General features: G+C 40.3%; 1 protein-coding gene across 5 annotated transcripts in view; it reads right to left on the bottom strand.

Moving 5' to 3' along the window:
• LOC111584947 (ras-associated and pleckstrin homology domains-containing protein 1-like) overlaps positions 1-22,251 on the bottom strand; it is a 194,798-nt gene that overhangs the window by 7,807 nt on the left and 164,740 nt on the right. For 2 of the 5 annotated variants that reach the window (XM_055015544.1, XM_055015543.1), the window contains exons 9-19: positions 21,635-21,709; positions 13,184-13,261; positions 10,331-10,405; positions 10,104-10,188; positions 7,125-7,246; positions 6,978-7,043; positions 6,001-6,144; positions 5,817-5,927; positions 5,608-5,706; positions 3,505-3,625; positions 1,199-1,383 (exon numbers count right to left, since the gene is read on the bottom strand). In XM_055015544.1, coding sequence (XP_054871519.1) covers positions 1,199-1,383; positions 3,505-3,625; positions 5,608-5,706; positions 5,817-5,927; positions 6,001-6,144; positions 6,978-7,043; positions 7,125-7,246; positions 10,104-10,188; positions 10,331-10,405; positions 13,184-13,261; positions 21,635-21,709 — 1,161 coding nt within the window. The remainder of the gene's footprint in view (positions 1-1,198; positions 1,384-3,504; positions 3,626-5,607; positions 5,707-5,816; positions 5,928-6,000; positions 6,145-6,977; positions 7,044-7,124; positions 7,247-10,103; positions 10,189-10,330; positions 10,406-13,183; positions 13,262-21,634; positions 21,710-22,251) is intronic. The other 3 variants (XM_055015545.1, XM_055015546.1, XM_055015547.1) reach the window with 3 other exon arrangements.

Below are 22,251 nucleotides of genomic sequence, written 5' to 3'. Positions count from 1 at the left end.
TTAAACCTCTGGAACAAAACCACATGGTCTTTTGTTTCCTCTTAAAACAGTAAAACAGAACATTATGATGTTTTATTCCTCTGAGAGTCAGATTATAGACGGATGTCATCAAACTGCTGCTTGTTTTCACAGATAAATCAGGTTTGGTTGAGGAAGTAGATGTTTAAATCTCTTTGAGTTCAGCTGGCAGGTCTTTAGTGCCATCTAGTGTCAACAACTCAAATTAAATTAACCTCTAATGGTTTCAGATTAAGTCAAACCAAACACAGTCTAATAGTTTGTTAATAAAGTGCATTTAATGTGTTGGAAACTGTCAAAATGAGTCCAACTAGTTGCAGGTTAAATGTTTGTTGGTTAGAACATTCATCACACCACAAGGTTAGAGAGAAGACCAACAGTTCAGCTGCAGGAATTTAAAATCAGGGAGAGAATAAACCCAGACGCAGTGATCATCATGTAGATAAAACTGAAGCATGATTTATTTCTGACCTTCTAATAATCAGCCACCAGTTCACCTGATTCTATCTATAATATCCACCAGTTTAGATCGGTTTCAATCTAAATGTTTAATTCACCTTAGAACGTTATAAAGCAAGATCCAATCTTTAAACCTGTAATATCACTAAACCAAGACTAAAAATGTATCCGTTTATTCTACAGAGTGAAGTTGAATCAGAACTTCTATGAATGTGTAGCTGATCAGATGAAGGTTTGTATGAATCTAAGTCTTTATGTTCAGTTGCTTAATGTTGTTTTTACTGCATAAAACTTTATTGATTTCTGTCACCCTTTGTTAAGCCGCCAAGAGATTGCATAAATAAGTTTAGATCATAGAGACATGAAATTGTGATTTTAATCCAAGTGTAGTCCATTATTAACGCCACACAGAAACCTGTAGACTTCTATCATGTATCTGTAAATAAGCTTCTTTCAGCTTCACCTCCCAGTTCAGTTTCTGTAATAAAACCAAACACAGACCGCTCAGTGTTTTAAAGTCTGCAGCCAAACTGTCAACATGCCTGTTACATCACTTCCTGTCTAACCTCCACTTCCTCCTCCTCCTGCACAAAGAGGAACTGGCATACGGCCCTTCACCTTTGACCGCTGGCAGGAAAGCAGAGGGGAAACATGGGAAATGTAGTCCACAGGAACACAGGGATGATACAGGAAAGGATTGGGTGTTTTTATGTGTCCTCACCTCTCCTTGTGTTCCTCTCCTCCAGGCGTCAGAGAAAATGGAGCTGACGACACTCTGCGAGCGGGTGTGGCCTGATGATGTCATCTCTGAAACGCCGCTGTCCGATTGGCTGGAGTGGTTGGACTGAGACTCTGCAGGGTGAAGCGGTGAGTTCTGATTAACTTGTAGACTGGTGATGATGCTAACTGTGAAAGAGTTTTAGCCTCGTTATTTAAGCTGCGATGCTTTTTGTAACTGGCAGTGAAACAGTTGATTGCATTTATTTGGTCCAGTGGAAACACAATCTGTCAGTTCTCATTAGGACGTCACTTCAACCACACCGACTGTTGTTCATGATCAGTACGTTGGTTTCTACCTCCCATAACGTCCGTACAGTGGTCTGGAAAACTTTGTCAATGGTAAAGTGAGTGAAGAGGATCTGATTTTGAAAAGTCATAAAGTTCAAGACCCTGTTTTATAGTTTCAAAATTAAAAAGGAAAAGAACAAATGTTTAGTGTGTGGGCATCGCTGATTGTAAAGTTCAGAGCAGCTGTTTAAAGGAGCCCACAGCGGCAGGTTGTTGGAAGGAGATTTGAGGAGGCAAATATTTATACAGCTTTGAAATGTGAACGAACCACAGCCTCAACAAGCAAATTAAGGTCAGGGAGCTCTTAGAATGTTTACATAGTGATGACCTTTCTTCCTGTAAAACTGTACAGGGTGTCCCTAAAGTCTAGACACGGGAAATCTCACAGATCAGATATGGCTTTGTTGAAAGAAGAAAGAGTTGAACTGGAACTTCTCAATGGACGTGAAGGATGGACATATGGAAAGGTGGGGTTAGGGTTAGTAGGGTAGGTTTAGTAGGGTTCAGGTTAGATAGGGTAGGTGTAGTAGAGTTAGGTAGGGTCAGAGTAGGTTTAGTAGAGTTAGGGAAGTTATTTTTGGGGGCAAGCATGAATTTTAGACCAGTCCTTTAGCTTCATCTGATACATTTAGTCGTCCAGAACGGGGTTTGTTCATGACACTGCCCATTTCTTTAAATTTTTTAACCACCTTCACCACCATGGAAAAGCCAAGTGGGATCCTCTTTGGATGATGTGCATTAAATCCATCTGCTATCTTTCCGTATGTCCATCCTTCACGTCCACTGAAAAGTACCAGTTCAACTCTCCTTTCAGCAAAGTCGTATTTAATCTGAGGAGGCCAAAAAATGACAGTTAATGAGATTTCCTTGTCAAATCTAACGTACTATCTTTAACTTCATGCCTTTTAGAGATCAGTTCAACTTTTATTCACTGACATATTAACAGTAAAGAAATTTAGACCAAGCTTTTACCACCAAAGTTCAACCTAGAGTTAAGACTTTATTGTATTCAATGGAGGAAAGTTGAAGTTGATGAGGCATTTAAGTACTTGTGTTTACTCCAATTTATTCAACCATTGCTACATAATGCAATACTTGCTTTTTATTATCTTGATTGTTGATGATGTTGTGGTTCAATTTGTTCCTAACAGTCCTCCTGGAATAAACTGGTGTCTGAACTCAGGGTTGAACATTATCAGAGGTAGAAAGAAAGAAACTTACTGATTAATAATAACCGTGTTGCTTTGGTCCGAGTTCTGTTCTTGCTAAGGATCGACCTTAATGAGACAACTGACAGCTTGCATTCTTCATTTCTCCTCTGGTCCAACCATCTACTGAGGTGAGATCCTACCAGCTGCTAGAACAAGGAGGTAATAATCTGCCACTGACTGATCACTATGTTCCTTTTGAAAGCTTCATTTGCATTTATGGACTTGACAAGATTCACCGGGAAGGATCCTCATTCATCAGATGCCTTCAACTCTTCCAAACACCATGATTCTAACTCCTCTGGTCTCCAACATCCACATCAGAACCTCCAGGGTTTTACTAAAGGTTAGAAAATTAAAGCTGGACTGGATGAAACCATGAAACACTACAATTTCTCTTCACTCTGAGAGCAGCAAGGAAGCGACTGCTACAGGACAGAACTCATATGATTCTAACCCTAACCCTACTGGTTCAGGTGTTTGGATGACATCTGGGTCAGAACCATCAACAGAACAAACACTGTTGTATGTTATGTTGTAGGAAGATCTTCAATTAACACCAGATCTCTGTGGACGAGACCTGTGGAGGACAACTATGGACACGTTCTGGACAGAGGAGTGGAAGAACCCATCTACACCAAACATCACTACCCAGAGGAGATGGTCCACACTTTCAGTAAACTCTGTTGCTAAATGTGTCCTGAAGCGTTAATAATTTAGTCTAACTGTGCTTTGACCAGAGCTGACGGACCTGGAAGGCTGGATGAACTGGATCCCGACTTGATGGAGGAAGAAGAAAGGGAAGACCAGTCGTAGGCCGCCTCCGACCTCCTCATGGCCTCCTGGAAGTTGGTGTAGAGCTGCTTCCCGTACTGAGGAACACACGAAAGGTTTATCAGATTTCACTGCAGGACAAAGACAAATTTAAAGTTTGGTTCTTTTGAAGGTAGAGATCAATAATCAGTGGATTTACTGAGAGTAGATGGACAGACAGGAAGCTAAGTAACATACTGCATCAGCAAATGTATTTTAGTCTCCTTAAAAGATGCTCGCTGTACTACTTTATCTTTTTACAACGGGGAACTGAAGTCATTACATCCTTCTATGCTCAAACACACCCACCAAAACTGACAAAAAACAGGTATTTACTCCACAGAACACAGGAGTTACTGCTCTGATCGGTTAGTTTGGATCAAAACTAAGAGACATTTAACAAAGCAGCAAATCCTGGAGGTAAAATTACTGTTTCAGTCGATCGAGTCTGGTGGCTTTGAAAAGAGCAAAATAACAGCTTCAGTCCTGATAGAAAGACTGTCAGTGAGGTAAAGTAGAGGTTGATCCATTGGTGGATCTCTTCCTTTTAATTCAAAAGATATTAATATTTAAAAAAGCACTATTTAGGCTCTGAATCAGCTGTCTGTGTCTGAATGAATTAAACCATCAGCACTGAAAGGGTAGAAGTTCATTAAGCATCTAAATAAATGTATTTTAACAAAGTTTTGTTTTGCACTTTTTGTTATTCTACTTTAAGATGTTAAATATATATGTTTCCAGTCTCCTTGATCACTAATAATCAGTATCTTTCCTGAAAAACATTATAAGCACTGCAACTACTCCAAATATAGCATCAACTTACAGTGATATGGATTTCTTTAGGTGGATAAAAACATTTCATGCAGGTTGTTTGCTGTTTACTGCTGAAGACACTAAACTTTCCCCTTAAGCACAGTCGGACTGAAACTGTATGTTTGATGTTTAGAATACTTCAGTTTGGTTTTTGTCCACTGATAGTTTAAATAAAGGTTATTCAAACAACATTTCCTCAGTGTTGGCAGTAAGGCAGCGTTACTTAATTACGTTGCTCTCGTCTTAATGGACATTTGATGTAAACAGCTCAGAGTTATTCACAGCAGCAGAGAGCCTGAAAGAATGAAGTTAAGTCACTGCTGTTAAATATTTAGCACATTTAAAACAACAGGCCAACAAAGAAATAAGATTAAAGTCACGCATTTGAATTATGGCCAATTAGGAACCTGAATGTTTTCTAAAATTGACTGTTATTATTTGTGTATTTTACCAGAAACTCTAAAACTGAGGGTCAAACCAAACAGAATGTTCAGCACTATTTCACCCCCAATACACACTAATTTAATGTAGAGCATGGCAGGAAGTGTGCAGCTTAGCTTATAAATAAAACTGACACTTTTCAATGCATCCGGTAGATCAGAAAAGGACTTCATCACTTCACCTGCTGATTAAACCACTTCACATCCTAAAATCATTCATTATATCTGTAAACTTATCTGCATCTTCTTATGTCACCTGCACATTTCTATATACTCTTTAAAAATTAATCTATATCATTATTTTATCTATTTTGTACTGCTTTTTATTATCTTAAAAAGCAGTCCAAAAATATGGTTTTCATGAGGTACAGGAGGAGGAGGGGCTTTGAAACAGGTATATCACTGATTATTGAATATTTGTTTACTATTTTGTTTGTAAATATGTACATAAAAAACGATGGGAGTAGGGTAGTGAGTGACTGATGGGTCGGTGGAAATAAGCTTTTGCTTTGTCCTGCTCCTTTTCAGATATGTTGGGTAATTATTTTTTGCTTTGTTTTCTTGTTGTTTTGAATATTTTGATTTGTTTTTGTGATTTATTTTTCTCACGTTCGAAATAAAAACATTAATTCATCTTATTTTGTCTTACCTTCACTTTATATCCTAATGTTTTGTGTTGTCTTATTGTTTCCCCCTTTGTTGAACAACTTAATGTCTCTCTGAAGATTAATGAAGTCCTCTACGTCTAAGGCTGCTGAATGTTGTGTTTCAGGGAGGACAGGCGTTACCTTGGTGATACGAATACTGTTGATCCACTGCTGAAGAGTTCTGATGTCGTCACAGCAGAGATACTTGATGTACTGCGACTTCTTCTGGATCTGAGGGTGCTGCACACACAAATTCATGCAGTATTACTACTACAACCACCTGTGTCTTTACCGTCCCTGACCACTAGATGGCAGTAACAGGCTACAACACAGTAGTACTCCGGCAGTACCTTCAGCACCATGCAGTAGTCTGTAGGAGCCTTGTACTTGCTCTTGTAGTCCTGTCCCAGGTAGACGTTGACGTGGTCCAGCTGGAGGAAACACACCAAGTCTCTGGAGGCCTGGACAGACACACCGTCAGTTTATTTACCTAAAAACACACTCCAGCTTCTCCTCTCGGCTTCCTTTCGTTACCTTTGCTTTGCCCTTTGGGACGTAGTAGATGCCAGAAGCCCTCAGCAGGAAGTAGCGCTTCTTCCACGACTTCTTTCCATCCTCTTTGAGCCACAACACTCCCTCCATCTCAGGGACCGACACCGAGCTGCCGCCGAAACACTCCTGAAACACAAACACAGCTTTAACCAGCCTGGAATTAAAAACCTAAGAAGCTTCATCTCTTCAGTCAGATGGAAGAACAGAAGAAGTGTGTGTTCTCAGATATCAACACTGGCTGCCAAGACTCTGGAGGGAATGTCTACGTAAGATGTGTTTGAAGAAGCAGTTTAACAGTTAATAAAAGAGTTTGACTCTCTGGACTTAAATTAAACACAGCAGCGTCGTCGTGACCAGTCAGGATTCAGTTCCTGATTTCTATAACGTCATTTAAAACTACAGATCTCTGTGATTCAGCTTAGACTGGTCAGAATAACAGCAGCAGATATCCCAAATGTCACGAGTTATTGTGAGGTCTGTCATTGGATGTTGGACAGTAAAGGAAATAATGTTGGTTAGAAAACATAAAGAGCTCATCAGGAGGAGTTTATGAAGAACCAGAGCTTCGTTCATCAGAGATCTGTGGTTAAATTTACTAGAATTTAGGCTAAAACAGCTAAAATATGCCATTCCAGCTGCAGGATCATAGTATGTCTGAAAATCAAGCAGCCTGCTGCTAGATGTAGCTTCTAATTACTGAAATCTACAACGGGATTTCACAGTCTCATTATCATTCTTCAGTTAAACATTAATTCAACAATCCAATCCAAAGATGTCTGAAGTAAACTTGTAATTAGTCAGAGTTAAACTTTAGTAGTCTGAAACTGCACCTACAGAAATCTCCAGTGTGAAACCTCCAACACATGAAAAAGAAGTAATTTATCCTGAAGAACCACGCTGTGGATCTGAAATGTTCTTTTTAACTCGTCGGTATTAAACATTTGCTAAAACAAACTGACCTCCAGTAGAGCCTCTTTGTTCCTCTCAGCCATCTCACACGTCTCCTTCCGCCCCAGCAGGTAGTTCTGCAGCAGACAGTGATCAGACAGGTTACTAGTGTAGGAACACACCTGGACAGAGACCAGGTAGCTGCCGTCACGTCTCACCTGTGGGTTCTTGAACAGAGCGTACTTCTCGATCCGTTCGGTGAACATGAGGCGGTTCTGGCTGTCTCTGGTCCAGTTCAGCAGGTTCTCCACCAGGTTCTCGTGGTCCTCGAAGATCCGCTCTGCAAACAGTCAGACAGAAAATCAACATATAGGCTGATACATAACTTTAGAGACAGACACTGTGGTCATCTGTGTCCTGTAGCGACTTCAAATCAGAACTTTTGTCTCTACACTTTTAATTTCAACAGTGGAAGCATGTTTGTGTAGATTCTCAGTCATCCAGGTCATGGTGATCGTAGGAGCTTCAGTAGAAACCAGCTGGACTTCTCTCGTAAGTTCTTAAAGAAGTTTCATCTCTCATCCTGGATGAGAGGTGAAACTTCTTCAAGAACCTACAAGAGAAGTCCAGCTGGTTTCTACTGAAGCTCCTGTGATTAGTGGAAATAGTTGTCGTCTGTATTCTTCCCACAAAACTTCTAAATTAGTTTTGTTTTCAATCATTGTGGAGCAGAAAATGGCAAATATTAAAACAATCTTTTACTTTTTCATTCAAGCACCAAAACAGCCCCGAATGTCCATTAATGTCCATTAAAAGATGATTTTTCATGGTAGCGACACAAATTTTCAAAATGGTGGCACCATTTCTGATATATAATCTCATTTATTTTCACACAGCTTCATCTTTTAGAGCGATCTGCTTGGATTTAGTGTCACACAAGCATCAAATCTGGAATTATTACAAAAAAACTGAACACCGACACAAAAATTCAAAATGGCAGCATTTTTTCCAAGATGCTGGACGCTGGCTTTAACTTGTCTTTGTCTCTTGATATTAGCATTGTTTAATACATCTCAGAAGACTTATAATTCAATTCCTGCAACAGAAACCATCTATGAACCTTCTAAATACAGCAACAATCTAATTAATTCAGACTGGAATGGCAAAAGTCCTTAAATGAAATGAAATGAACAAGATTTATGTACGCTTACTCCAAATCAAAGCTAATCGCTCTACAAGATGATGCTGTGTGGAAATATGTTGGAAATGCTTTGAAAAACATGGCTGCCGTTTGATATATCATGTAGCTGACGCTGTTGATGAAAAACTCCTTCAATAGGCAGGTTTTAGTGCTTATTGCACAAAATGAAAGATCCGGGTGACGTGCTGAAGGATACAGTCTGACAGCAGGGAGGCTGGTGCTGCTGGTGGGGGAGGACTGGGAGGACTGGGAGGACTGGGAGGACTGGGAGCAAGCTGTAAATAAACCACCATTTATTCCCTTCATTAATACAGTTGAAACCTCCGTCCTGCAGGATTGTGGCCTTCAGCCGAGCTTTTAGAGCCACGTGAAGCTGTGTTGAGTGTTGAAGCTGTGTTGGGTATAAGTGAGGAGGCTGTGGGTCAGACAGAGTCTCTTGTATAACTCTGCTGCTGCTACAGAAGCCCTGAAGATGTAGGTTAGATCACACACATCACTGCACACACACACACACACACACACACACACACACACACACACACACACACACACACACACACACACACACACACACACACACACACTCAGCCTGCTGTCAAAGAGAGTTAAGTGGAGCTGAAGCCTGTAGTACAGTGTGTGCTGAAAACACAACACACCCCACAGGGAGGAGTGTGTGTGTGTGTTAGTGATGTGTGTTAGTGATGTGTGTTTTAGTGATGTGTGTGTTAGTGATGTGTGTGCGTTAGTGATGTGTGTTAGTGATGTGTGTTTTAGTGATGTGTGTGTTAGTGATGTGTGTGTGTTAGTGATGTGTGTGTGTGTTAGTGATGTGTGTGTGTGTGTGTGTTAGTGATGTGTGTTAGTGATGTGTGTGTGTGTGTGTGTGTTAGTGATGTGTGTGTGTTAGTGATGTGTGTTAGTGATGTGTGTGTGTGTGTGTGTGTTAGTGATGTGTGTTAGTGATGTGTGTTAGTGATGTGTGTGTGTGTGTGTGTGTTAGTGATGTGTGTGTGTTAGTGATGTGTGTTAGTGATGTGTGTTTTAGTGATGTGTGTTAGTGATGTGTGTTTTAGTGATGTGTGTGTTAGTGATGTGTGTGTGTGTGTTAGTGATGTGTGTGTGTGTGTGTGTGTTAGTGATGTGTGTTAGTGATGTGTGTTAGTGATGTGTGTGTGTGTGTGTGTGTTAGTGATGTGTGTTAGTGATGTGTGTTAGTGATGTGTGTGTGTGTGTGTGTGTTAGTGATGTGTGTGTGTTAGTGATGTGTGTTAGTGATGTGTGTTTTAGTGATGTGTGTTAGTGATGTGTGTTTTAGTGATGTGTGTGTTAGTGATGTGTGTGTGTGTGTTAGTGATGTGTGTGTGTGTGTGTGTGTTAGTGATGTGTGTTAGTGATGTGTGTTAGTGATGTGTGTGTGTGTGTGTGTTAGTGATGTGTGTTTTAGTGATGTGTGTTAGTGATGTGTGTGTGTTAGTGATGTGTGTGTGTGTGTGTGTGTTAGTGATGTGTGTGTGTGTGTGTGTTAGTGATGTGTGTTAGTGATGTGTGTGTTAGTGATGTGTGTGTGTGTGTGTTAGTGATGTGTGTGTGTGTTAGTGATGTGTGTGTGTGTGTGTGTTAGTGATGTGTTAGTGATGTGTGTGTGTGTGTTAGTGATGTGTTAGTGATGTGTGTGTGTGTGTTAGTGATGTGTTAGTGATGTGTGTGTGTGTGTGTTAGTGATGTGTGTGTGTGTGTTAGTGATGTGTGTGTTAGTGATGTGTGTGTTAGTGACGTGTGTGTGTGTGTTAGTGATGTGTGTGTTAGTGATGTGTGTGTGTGTGTGTGTTAGTGATGTGTGTGTGTGTGTGTGTTAGTGATGTGTGTTAGTGATGTGTGTGTTAGTGATGTGTGTTAGTGATGTGTGTTAGTGATGTGTGTGTTAGTGATGTGTGTGTGTTAGTGATGTGTGTGTGTGTGTGTGTGTGTGTGTGTGTGTGCTGGCTGTGTTACTCACCCATCTGCAGCTCGTTGATGGTTTCCACCAGGGACCAGTCTGCACTGTATCCACAGTGAGATTTCTCCAGCAAACTGTCCAGAACCTGCAGAACCAGAGACGCTGTCAGATCAACACTAATAATACTGATATTAACATTTAACACAACCATAACTGCTGCTACGGCTGCATTATTACTACTGATACTACAGCTACAACACATTTTAACACCACTGAATCCGTCTCACCTGTCTGACCGTCTGTCTCTCGTCCACCATCATCGTCTTTGAGCTCTCGTCTGACAAATGGACACGAATCACCAGCTGAGGAGGAGAGAAGCTGATGAGTTTCACTGATGGCCGTCAAACTGCTTCTTAGAGACGTCTTTAAACGTCACGTTCTCTTCAGATTAAAACAAACTAAAAGACCCTGAAACGCTCTGAGAGCATCGAGTATTTAAGCTGCTTTACTGTCACTTCTTCAGAGACAAAGTAACTCCAGACTGGTCCTCAGAGGACAAACATGTTTCTGTCTCAGCAGATGAACTAATGATGCAAACTAAAGCAGGACTGTTACTTTATATTTACAGTACTCATGCAGTAAACTGGGGGTTTCATGTACCAGCTAAAGTTATATAACATGGTACAGGATCTTACTAAGCTGTAGCAGGAAGCCAAATCCTGTTTCTATGGTTACCTGTGGTGGGAAATTGAAGAAAGTGGTGGTTTGTAGTGCTGGAAGAAGTATTCAGATCCTTTACTTAAGTAAAAGTACCAATATGGTAATGTAGAATTACTCCATTACAAATACAAATCAGTATTTTAGATTGTAGTTCGCTTTTTCTTCTCAAAGATACTCCAAAACCAGGTCTGGAACCAGTCAAATAACAGATCAAAAAACTGACTACAAACCAAATCTGAAACAAGTCTGAGACCGGTCTGAAAAGGGTCCTAAATCAGACCTAAACCAGGTCTGAAACCAGTCAGATAACAGGTCAGAAACCGATCTAAAATCAGTCCTAAACTAGTCTAACCCAAGTTAAATTCTAGGTGGAAAACCAGGCCTGTACCCAGTTTAGAAACAGCCTTAAATATGACCTAAACCAAGTATGAAACTAGTCTAAAACAGGTCCAAAACTGTGCCAAAAACCAGACAAACAAAAAGCATAAATTTGGTCTGAAACCAGTCCGATACCAGGTCAAGAACCAGTCTAAAAGCAGTCCTAAATCAGTTGTAAACCAAGTCTGAAGCTAGCCTTAAACCAGGGCCATTATCAGTCCTAAAAGGGTTCTAAATCAGACCTAAACTATGCCTGAAGCCAGGCTACTAAATCAGGACTTAATCAAGTCTGAAACCAGTCCTAAAAAGGTGCTAAATCAGACTGAGACAAAGTCTGACACCAGTCCACTAAATCTGGTGAGAAAGTAGTTTAAACCAGGTCTGAAACCAGTCTGAAACTGGGTTGATTACAAGTCTTAAAAGGGTCCTAAATCTGACCAAAACCATGTCTGAAACCGGTGTACTAAATGAGACCCAAATCAATCAGACCAGAAACCAGTCCTCAGTCAGACCTAAACCAGGTCTGAAACTTTTCTAAATGGTTCTAAATCAGTCCTAACCCAAGTCTGAAAACAGTCTAAACCAGAGCTGATACCAGGTCTGAAAAACAATACCAGGTTTCAGTCTAAAATATTTAAACATCCAGCCGGACTCTAAAACCAGTCCTGAATCTGACCTAAACCACACAAGGAACCAGCAGAGAAAGTCTGAGTCATGGAGTTATTTTGGATCACATGAGGACACTGAGATGAACTGAAACGTCTCCAAGAAGCTGAACAACATCTCAGCCAAGAACCATGAAAGCTCTTAGGAGAACCTTAGAAGTGAAACCTGCAGTCGATCAATAGATCCTCACTTTACTGGTGGAGCACAGCAGAAATAAATACCAGCATCCCTTTGAGATAACACATGTTCAGGTGCTTATTCAGCTTTTATAAATATGGATATATGCTGTTATTCAGCTTTATGAATATGGATATATGTTGTTATTCACCTTTTATAAATATGGATATATGTGAGTATTTATGATCTGTGTGTTTTATTATATTTGGATCATTTTATTGTTCAACATCCTTTAAACTGTCACTTTTTTGGAGCGTTGTTGAGGATAAACACATAGATGACTCGACTTAACAAACACACACATACACACACACACATACACACACACACACACCCACCCACCCACCCACCCACCCACCCACACACACACACACACACACACACACACACACACACACACACACACACACACACACACACACACACACACACACACACACACACACACACACACACACACACACACACACACACACACACACACTCAGGTAGCTGCAGTCAGTGTGTAGTAAATCCAGGTTGTTAATCCCGACTCTCCTCTCTCTGGGATTGAGACTTAACTTGTACTGGTCATTATGTTGAGTGCTGTGTGTCTCTGTGTGTGTGTCTCTGTGTGTGTGTGTGTGTGTGTGTGTGTGTGTGTGTGTGTGTGTCAGTGTGTTATTGTGTGTGTCTGTTTGTGTGTCACTGTGTGTTAGTGTGTTTTGACCCCAGCTGTTATCGACCGGAGCGCTCAGTGTGGAGTTACACTGACCTGACCCAGAAAACTGAGTCCGCTGGACACGTGCCAAACACACACACACACACACACACACACACTACACACACACACAGAGGCACGTGCACACTACACAAACATACACACACACACTACACAAACATACACACACACTACAAAAACACACACACACACACACTACACAAACATACACACACACACACACACACACACACACACACACACACACACACACACACACACACACACACACACACACACACACACACACACAAACACCACACCACATAATGAATGAAGCAGGTAATTTGTTCTGGTATCTGCTATTTAAATGTGTACAATAATGGATATTTTAGGGTCTTTACTTTCACTTTCACTTTCCTTCCTGTGTTTGGTGAATTTAAAACTGACTCCTGTTGCTGTTTTTAGGTGTTTTAAGACCAACCAGGACTGGACTCACCTTCTTCACCTGAGCCTCCTTGATCTTCTCCAGAGCCACTCGGATGTTCTCAGCCTTCAGCTTGGCCGCCTGCTCCTCCTGCACACAAACCACCAGCGCTCAGTCGATACCAGCTAATTGCAGCCACAGAAACATTCCTGCAGCCATCGTTTGGCTCGATCCACATCAAGGACACGCATGCTGGTAGAGCGGCTGCCACCTACCTGGTTCCTCCAGCAGGAGTTCATGTTTACGTCTCGACCAGCACTTCTGTGTCTGCTTCAGATCAACCCACAAACTCGTGTACTGATTTAAAAACACGTCCAGAAGCTGCTCAGAGAGCCGCTTCCATTCGTCCTGGTTAGTAATTATTCTCTAAAGTTATTCCCAGAGCAGAGCAGCACTGAACAGGTTTCCCTCAAGAGTCTGATCGTAAAACCCGCTTCTCCTCCTGCTCCTCTTCATCACCACCATCATCATCATCTCTGTTATTGTGGCTGCAGCAGATTGGATTATTGCTTGCTGAAGGAGGATTATCCAAACACTCTTCAGCTGGAAGCCTCCGCCGCTGCAAGCGAACAACCAGAGGGTCAGAGGAGACGAGAGGAGGAACGACGGGTTTGAATCAGCAGAGAGATGCTTCGCTCGGCTGCACGGGACCGATGGAGGCGACAGGAACAAGAGGGAAATGTGACGAAGCAGCCGCGACACAAACAAGATCTGGAAGCTGAAATAAAAGCAGAAACGGCCACGAGTCTAGCTTTCTGCTGATCTACAGTCTCTGATCTACAGCTGGAGCTAAACCTGAGGGCTGAAGGATGCCGCTGCCTCCTCTTGAATCCTGAACATCCTCTCCGGCCGGTCGAGGCAGCAGCTCTGAGAGGAGATTGAAGAGGAGCTGGACCGGCTGAGGGGGGATGGGCTTCTGCTGCTGCTCTGCTAACTCACATGGAGGAGCTCTGATCCATCTGAAGCCCCCTCCTCACCGCCAGCCGTCTCCTCATTCCACCTCTATCTGCCTCCTCATCGCTAGCCGTCTCAGCTTCGCGTACGAAACACCGAGGAACGAGCGAAAGGGCAGAATGAAGATGAGGAAGAGGAGATTAGCAGCCAATCTCCTTATCTTCACCCCCCCAGAACCCCGCTGATGTAAACTCTGGAATCAGCAGCAGCAGCATAAGCTCATCAACAGCCTGATAATGACGACCCTCTGCTCTGTTTATCAGCCAGCAGCAGATTAGAGAAGCTACAGCTCAGTCACCAGAGGGTTAAACTAGAAAATACAATAAATGATGTTCAACTAGAAGAAATATGGGCCACTAGAACCTGGATCTATATCAGTAATACTGGAATTAGTCAACCTGTACGTTTGAAAATACATTTTATATTTCAATTTATTAGAATAAAACTGAATTCAGTTGCTGTGCTCTCTCCTAGAGAGCATCAAACACCATTTCACAGCAACTGAATTCAGTTTTACTCAGATCTCTGTGGACTTTCATATTAAATTTTTAAATCCTGTTTTTGTTATAATTCACTTTACTGAAGCACAAAACATCCATCTGGACAGAACTGAATTAGAACCATTTAGATTTTAATCTAAAATCTGAAAAAAATAATTCAAATCACGTATTTTGACTTTGTATTGTTCAACATGAATAATTACAACAAAAATTTAAGGCTGACATATTGGCTAATTTTATCTTGTTTAGGCTAATGTAGCAACTAATATCTTGTTGAGGCCAATGCATCAGTTAACATGTTGCTTATGCTATCATAGTAGCTAACATCTTGTCTAAAATAGTAGTTAAGGCTAATGTATTGGCTAAGTTTATCTTATTTAGGCTAATGTAGCAGCTAATACCTGGTTGAGGCTAATGCAGTAGCTAACATTATGTTGTTTAGGCTATCATAGTAGCTAATATCTTGTTTAAAATGGTAGTTAAGGCTAATGTATTGGCTAACTTTAGCTTGTGCAGGCTAATGCAGCAGCTGATATCTTGTTGAGGCTAATGCAGTAGCTAATATTATGTTGCTTAGGTTAATTTAACATCTTGTTAAGGCAAACGTAGCGTCTAATTTTAACTTGTTTAAACCAACAGCAGCTAATGTTGGCTAAAGTTAGGCTAACACAGTGGTTCATGTTATTTTGTTTAGGCTAATATAGGATGGAGAGTTAGCATTTACTATGGGAAATTAAAAAGACAGTAACAATAATTAAAGTTGTCTTTGATATAATATAAATTTAGCATCTTCAGTTAGCATTAGCAGCTGTTACAGTGCTCGTAATGGTCAGTCATTAAACCAACATAACATTTATTTGAGCTTAAATATGTCGAAAAATAATGTGTAGACTTGAATCTGACAAGAAATAGCAACAGATTATTAAATTTAACTAAATATATCACATAATGTGTAAAAACCCACCACATATTCAATAAATCCTGGTCTCTGGCTTTTAATGATCTGAAATCATTTTTTTGTGATGCTAACCAGCTGTCATCATGCTAATATCCAGCTTCTTCTGCATTATAGAGAAAATAAGATCAGAACTCAACATGATCCAGAGTCTCATTATTTATTTACGTGATGAATTTCAATTCTGAATCCATATGAGGCTGCATTATTTAATAATTCTCATTAATAGGGATGTAATTAGTGTTTACAGTGAGATATTAAAGGAGTAATTTGTTAATTGGTGCATTTTAAGAGGCTTTTACACGTTAAAAATCCCTCAGTCCTTTTTGAAAACTGACAAATAAAAACCCTCTAATATGTTATAATCCATTAATTTATCCATTAATTCATTCCAGGTCTGTCTTTCCTGGCTTCTGTTTTATCTTCATTCAGATATAAAATGTGGTTCCAGATATTTCTCCTTCAACATCAGTGTTTTTCTTCCCTCCTGCTATCATCATTTCCAGCTTGCAGTTTAATCTTTTTCTCTCCGACTCATAGATATTCCGTTGACCTATATTATAGCGCCGCTAAAATTAGTTCCTGCCCAGGAAAGATGTGCTGCCTTTGAAGTTGTGAGGAATGTGTCCCTCCTGAGCTGCCGTAGGCTCCGAACACAGCAGCGATGAGGATCCTATGGAGGCAGAAGTGGGCCAGCAGAGTGGGAGGATGTAACACTGACACACAAACAGCTACACACCGCTGCATGCTAACAAATGTACATCCGTCCACACGCAGCTGTTCCCTGGAAGCCGCCCTAACGAGAGCAGATAATTACGCCCTCAGCCTAATCACTACTGCAGGAATTAGACCGGCCCGGAGCTGGTAATCTGCCTGGATCTCGGGCCCGTCGCGGCTCCGCCTCCTCTAATCTGGAGCACAAATTAAAACCAAATCTCGCTTCTCTTTTCAGACGCACTCAGAGCGCTTTATGTCAGGAATCCGTGAACTTAACTTAGCTTCATCCACGGCAGGAAAAGCTGGATTTGAAGCTACTGCAGAGACAAATGGATCTTGAAAGTACAACATTAATCTGAGTACGTTCATTTAACTCTGATCTGCTGGATTCAGACGGATGCACAGATCCAGGAAAGTCATTAATAAAAATATGGTAATGTCTGATAAAATGGTGCATCAGTAGGAAAAGTCCTCAGTTTGAGAATTCAGATTTAATCAAACTGGTTTCATCCTTCTGATACCAAAAACCATCAGCAGGTATAAAAGGTGTTCTTTAAAAAATAGTCAGATTTAGAACTTCCTGACGACTGAATCATGTGTGATTCCGTCTTTATTCTATGTTTAAATACCAAATCTGAGCTCAAAACTGTGATAAATTATCACTTTATGCAACACGTCTTGTTCAAAAAGTAAATCAACTGCAAAAACTTCTCGAGAGTAAACCAAAGCTACTGGATGAATAAATAAATGTGGCATGGCTCAGAAACCGTGAACAGAGGAGCTAGGAGTTGGTGATCCATCCAGCATGGTGAAACATCTTTCTACTGATGATGAACAGAGTAGAGAGGAAAAGTCTGGAAACATGGAGACAGAAAAACATCTACAGGATGAGGAGATTGTAGGAACTTCAGGAGAAACCAACTGGAAGATCTGGAAGACGTTTCTTCAAACATCTTCCAGATTTTCCAGTTGGTTTCTCCTGAAGTTCCTACGACTACCAGGCCCTGGATGACTGAGAACCTCCACAGAAGTATGAGGAAACAACATTAGTTCAGAGTTTAAACATCTGAGGAGACGCTACTGACAGAAGACATCTCTGAGTTCTTCTTCATGTAGTTCTGGTTCCACAAAGCTGAAGGACTTTAAAAATGAGACAGAAAGGTCTGCTTGTAGTTCAGTGGGTCAAAAGTATTTTGATTTTAAAACACTATCGTGGCCTGTTGAGGCTCAGGAAGTTATTGGTTTACAAAAAATGACAAGAACTTGATTTGAGTCTGACATTAAAAGACAACCAAACCCAGAATTCCCAACCAGCCGCTGTGTTTATCTGCATGTACATGATGATATCGGGAATCACTGCCTCTCTGCCCCAAAGCTGATTATCCTGCAGATCTGGCACAGTCCCCCAACATCCAATCAAAGGGCCTCATCTGCTTTATCATCCAATCAAATCATCACGCTGCAGATCCAATCAGAATAAAGCCTTCTTTCTTAGTCGCCATCTAATGCCCACGACACACTCAGCGTCCACATTAAGAAGCCTCCAGCTTTAGCTTCAGATCAGCAGAGATTCATCCAACATTAGTCACGAGTCACACTTTCAGCCAAATACATTCACATAAACCTCCATGTTTAAACCAATCAGACGCATGTGTACAAGGAATACCGGTAAAGAAGTAATAATAGAATCAATAGAAAGTCAAATAAACCAGCTGAACCCAGGAACAGCTGATCTCCAGCAGCATCCTGATCCGGGTTGAACAACAATTAGAGCAGTGTTAGTCCCATTATCAGTATTGATCCGCGTGAGCCACCACTAGCCTCATCCACTGAGCTCCATTACTGACTCTGGCTCGGCTCCAAACACTCATTACCAGCACAACTAACCAGCTCTGATTCTTCCCAGATCACCACTAACACTCTGATCCTCCACCTCTACGTTTATCAGCACCCAGTAGCAGAAACTATCTGATGTCCAGGTGGTTATACACAGTTAGACTCACCTTTAAATCCACCTTTAGACCCCCGTAATGCAGTTTAGAAGAAAAACTGCTACAGAAATAGACCAGAGACTGAGAAGTAGTGCATGAATTGTCTGTCTAATAATAGTTTTTTGTATATTTTTAGCACCAAATGGATGCTAAAATAAAGAGAGAATCAATATTAGGCTAACATATTGCCTAACATTACCCCATTAATTAATAACAGTATCCTGTTAAAGCTAATGTAGCACTAATATTATTTGGTTTTAGCTAATGCAGTAGTAACTCTTTTATTATTTAGGTTAACAAAGCAACAAATATTAGCTATTTTTTCCAACAGTATCTTGTTGAAGCTAATGTAGCATGAATATTGTATTGTTGTAGCTAATGTAATGCTAGCTTTCTCATTTAGGCTAATATAGCAGGAAATATTAGCTTGTTTATACCAACAGTATCTTAAGGCTAATGTAGCACAAATAATATTTAATTTTAGCTAATGTAGTGGTGACTTTCTTATTAAGGCTAACAAAGCGCAAACATTAGCTTGTTGCGACTAATGACACTAATATTATTTTATTTGAGCTAATGCAGTAACAATGTTCTTATTTAAGCTAACATAGCAGCAAACATTGGCTTGTTTAAAACAACATTATCTTGTGAAGGCTAATGTAGCACTTATATTTTGTTTTAGCTAATGTAGTAGTAACTTTCTTATTTAGGCTAACATAGCAGCACATATTAGCTTGTTTCAACCAACAGTTTCTTGTTAAAGCTAATGTTGTAGTCACTTTCTTATTTAGGCTAACATAGCAGTAAGCTTGTTTAAACCAACATTGCCTTCCTAAGGTTAATATAGCGCTAATATTGTTTTGTTTTGGCTAATCTAGTAGGTTGCTTTCTTGTTTAGGCTAACATATTGGCTAACATTATCTTGTTTAGACCAATGTTTTGATAAGGCTAACATACTGGCAACCTTTGTTTTGTTTAGGCTAACGTAATAGTTAGCATGATGTTGTTTAGGCTAACTTTACAGCTATCATCATTCTGATTCGGGTAGCATCGTGCTAATGTTATGCAGTTTTGGCTAACATATTGCTGGGTTAACTTGTGGTTAACTATTCCTTGTTTAGGCTAACGCTGCAGTTAATACTATTTTGTTTTTGCTAACATATTGGCTTGTTTAGACCTATATTATCTTATTAAGGCCAACGATATCTGGTTTGGACTTACATTATTTTGTAAAGGCTAGCATTGTCATGACTAATGTAGCACGAATATTATGTTGTTTCAACTAAAGTTCTGATCTTTCAGCTAAAGTTATTTGAGTTTATGTCGTTGGTATCTTCTTGTTGTTCAGGCTAGCATAGTAGCTTATTTAGGTTAACGTCTATCCTCGTTACCGTTGATTTTATCAAGATTAAAAGCTTTGTGTGTTGTGTGGCTAATTTATTATTGTTGGTTTGATTTCATTATTAACAAATGTTGAATTTCAATGGTAAGGGAGTCGACTACCACAATTCTGGCACGCAATGAACTATAACTGATGTAGTTTCTAAACACCAAAGCAAAGTTGTTGATCACTCAAGTATTTTTTTTAGAAACTTTGGACGATCGTACATTCCCAGTGTTGATCTTTGGCTCGCTACAGGTTTAGGTTCAATAGAAGCAGACACAGAAGTGTTGACCGTCTCTCTTACCTGTTTTCAGTTGATTACCATGAATATTCTCAACATTCAACATTAGTTATTATCACCACAGACATTTAAATACAGAGTTGTAGAAGCAGCTCGATCACACAGGAAGTGTTTCAGCAGCACTCTGACGTTATTTACTCCTGTTTCAATCTCTGCCAGTTAGAGCTAATTAGAGCGACTGTGGTTTCAGTTGATCTTTTACTATAAGCATCGCACAAATGTTAGACCTCAGGTGTAAAATGGTGGAATAGAGCGCTGGAACTGTTGCTTCCTGTGTGATCGTGTTTGCCTTCATTCTGGTCCTTTATTACCCAGGAATGAAGCAAACCCTCGTGCTTCACATGAAAATGAGCAGCACAGCCTCTTTATTCTGAAAGTGAACCAGCTCTGACGTCACTGCAAACATCCCAGGTAAACAGGAAACACAGGAACAGCATCATGCCCCCGTTACGTAGACAGTGTTTAGAATAGGAGCTGAGATGCAGGTGAACACAGTAACAGGCTGAACTCACAAACTTTACAGACGGACTAATGTTCAGTTATTTACACTAACTTCATCCTGCTTTGGCTAATGTAGCGGTTAACATTTTATTTTGCATGAGGCAGAAGTCACAATTATTTGTTTAGGCTAAGAGAGGCTAACATAATCTTGTTTAGGGCACAGCAGTGGTAATGTTGTCTTATTTAGGCTAACAGTAGTGAACACTATCTAAATAGGGCTAACTTAGCAGCTGATGTTATCTTGTTTAGGCCAACAGTAGTGAACGCTATCTTAATAGGGCTAACTTAGCAGCTAATATTATCTTATTTAGGTGAACAGAGTGCTGATGTTAGTTTTCTGGTTTCAGCTATCTTAGCAGCTAATGTTGTTTTATTTAGGCTAACAGTAGTGAACACTATCTTAATAGGGCTGATTTAGTGGCTAATGCTATCTTATTTAGGCTAACAGTAGTGAACACTATCTTAATAGGGCTAAGTTAGCGGCTAATGTTATCTTATTTAGGCTAACAGTAGTGAACGCCATCTTAATAGGGCTAAGTTAGCAACTAATGTTATCTTATTTAGGCTAACAGTAGTGAACGCTATCTTAATAGGGCTAAGTTAGCGGCTAATGTTATCTTATTTAGGCTAACAGTAGTGAACGCTATCTTAATAGGGCTAAGTTAGCGGCTAATGCTATCTTATTTAGGCTAACAGTAGTGAACGCCATCTTAATAGGGAGCAGCAAATTTAATTCAACAATTAATGATTAAAATTCATTTCTTTGGTTGATTTTTTAAATTTTTGTTTTGTTTCGGTATACAGATTTGTGGAATTTTAGTGGTTTTTATACAAAATAATAAACGTCTGTAGCTTTTAAGTCTGTCTGACAGCATTTCCAGGTTATTTCTGCCTTTCAGGGTTTGAAATATTCCACAGAATGACCGAGCAGGTGAACAGATGATAATTAGACCACAGCTACATTAGCAGCATGTTGATGGTTTCTATAAAGCTTTGAGATCAATCTGCTTCCCTTCACAGATGGAGAAAGATGGAAGAAGGAAGTTAACATGCAAAGAGTGTCTGAAAACATCCTCCACATGCGTGTTGATTCACTCAGGCAGGAAAGCGTGACGTGGATGCAGCATGCGAGAGGCTACAGGTAAGAGGGCCTTTGTCACCTTTGTCAGCAGGTGGGAGGGTTTTCCTGCTATGTTTCTCAGAATCAGAGAGGTTTCCCTGTCCAGATAGGAGTGCTTCAGGAGAGACAGAGAGAGTGGCAGTGAATTAATCTGCTGTCTGATTGATTGGATGTGGCAGTTTAGCAGAAAGCTGTGGTGAAGCAGAGATCAGCAGCAGAAAAACATCATGGACGGATCCTGTGAAGAAGAACCGAGTAATAATAAACAGATTCCAGTAAAGGTGGAGGACTGGAGGGCTGCTGGGAGGAAGGAAACTTTAGGAAACACTTTGTTGTTTCAGAAAGGAAATGTGTTTATTTGGCTCTAAAGTTTTACATTTTAAAATGGAGGTCTGTGGAGGTTTGAGTCACTTTTGGAGCCTCAAGTGGACATTTGTGGAACTGCAGCTTTTGGTATTTGGAGGTTTAGTGGAGCTGAAGCCATGAATTGTCTATGAAGGCCTCCAGCTGCCACTCAGAGCAGCCAGGTCCTTAATTCTGCAGAACTTTAAGCTTTAATTCACCTTAAACTGGTGAGTTCTAGAAGAATTCACAACCTGGACAGTCGCCATGAACAAGGAAATCAGCTAAAAGGATAAAAACGTTTATTGTTTCAGG

Source organism: Amphiprion ocellaris, chromosome 11 (genome assembly GCF_022539595.1).
Source record: "Amphiprion ocellaris isolate individual 3 ecotype Okinawa chromosome 11, ASM2253959v1, whole genome shotgun sequence".
In the NCBI taxonomy this organism is placed as follows: domain Eukaryota; kingdom Metazoa; phylum Chordata; class Actinopteri; family Pomacentridae; genus Amphiprion; species Amphiprion ocellaris.
Note: the sequence above shows the minus strand (reverse complement) of the source record. Positions and strands in the feature narration are given on the sequence as shown.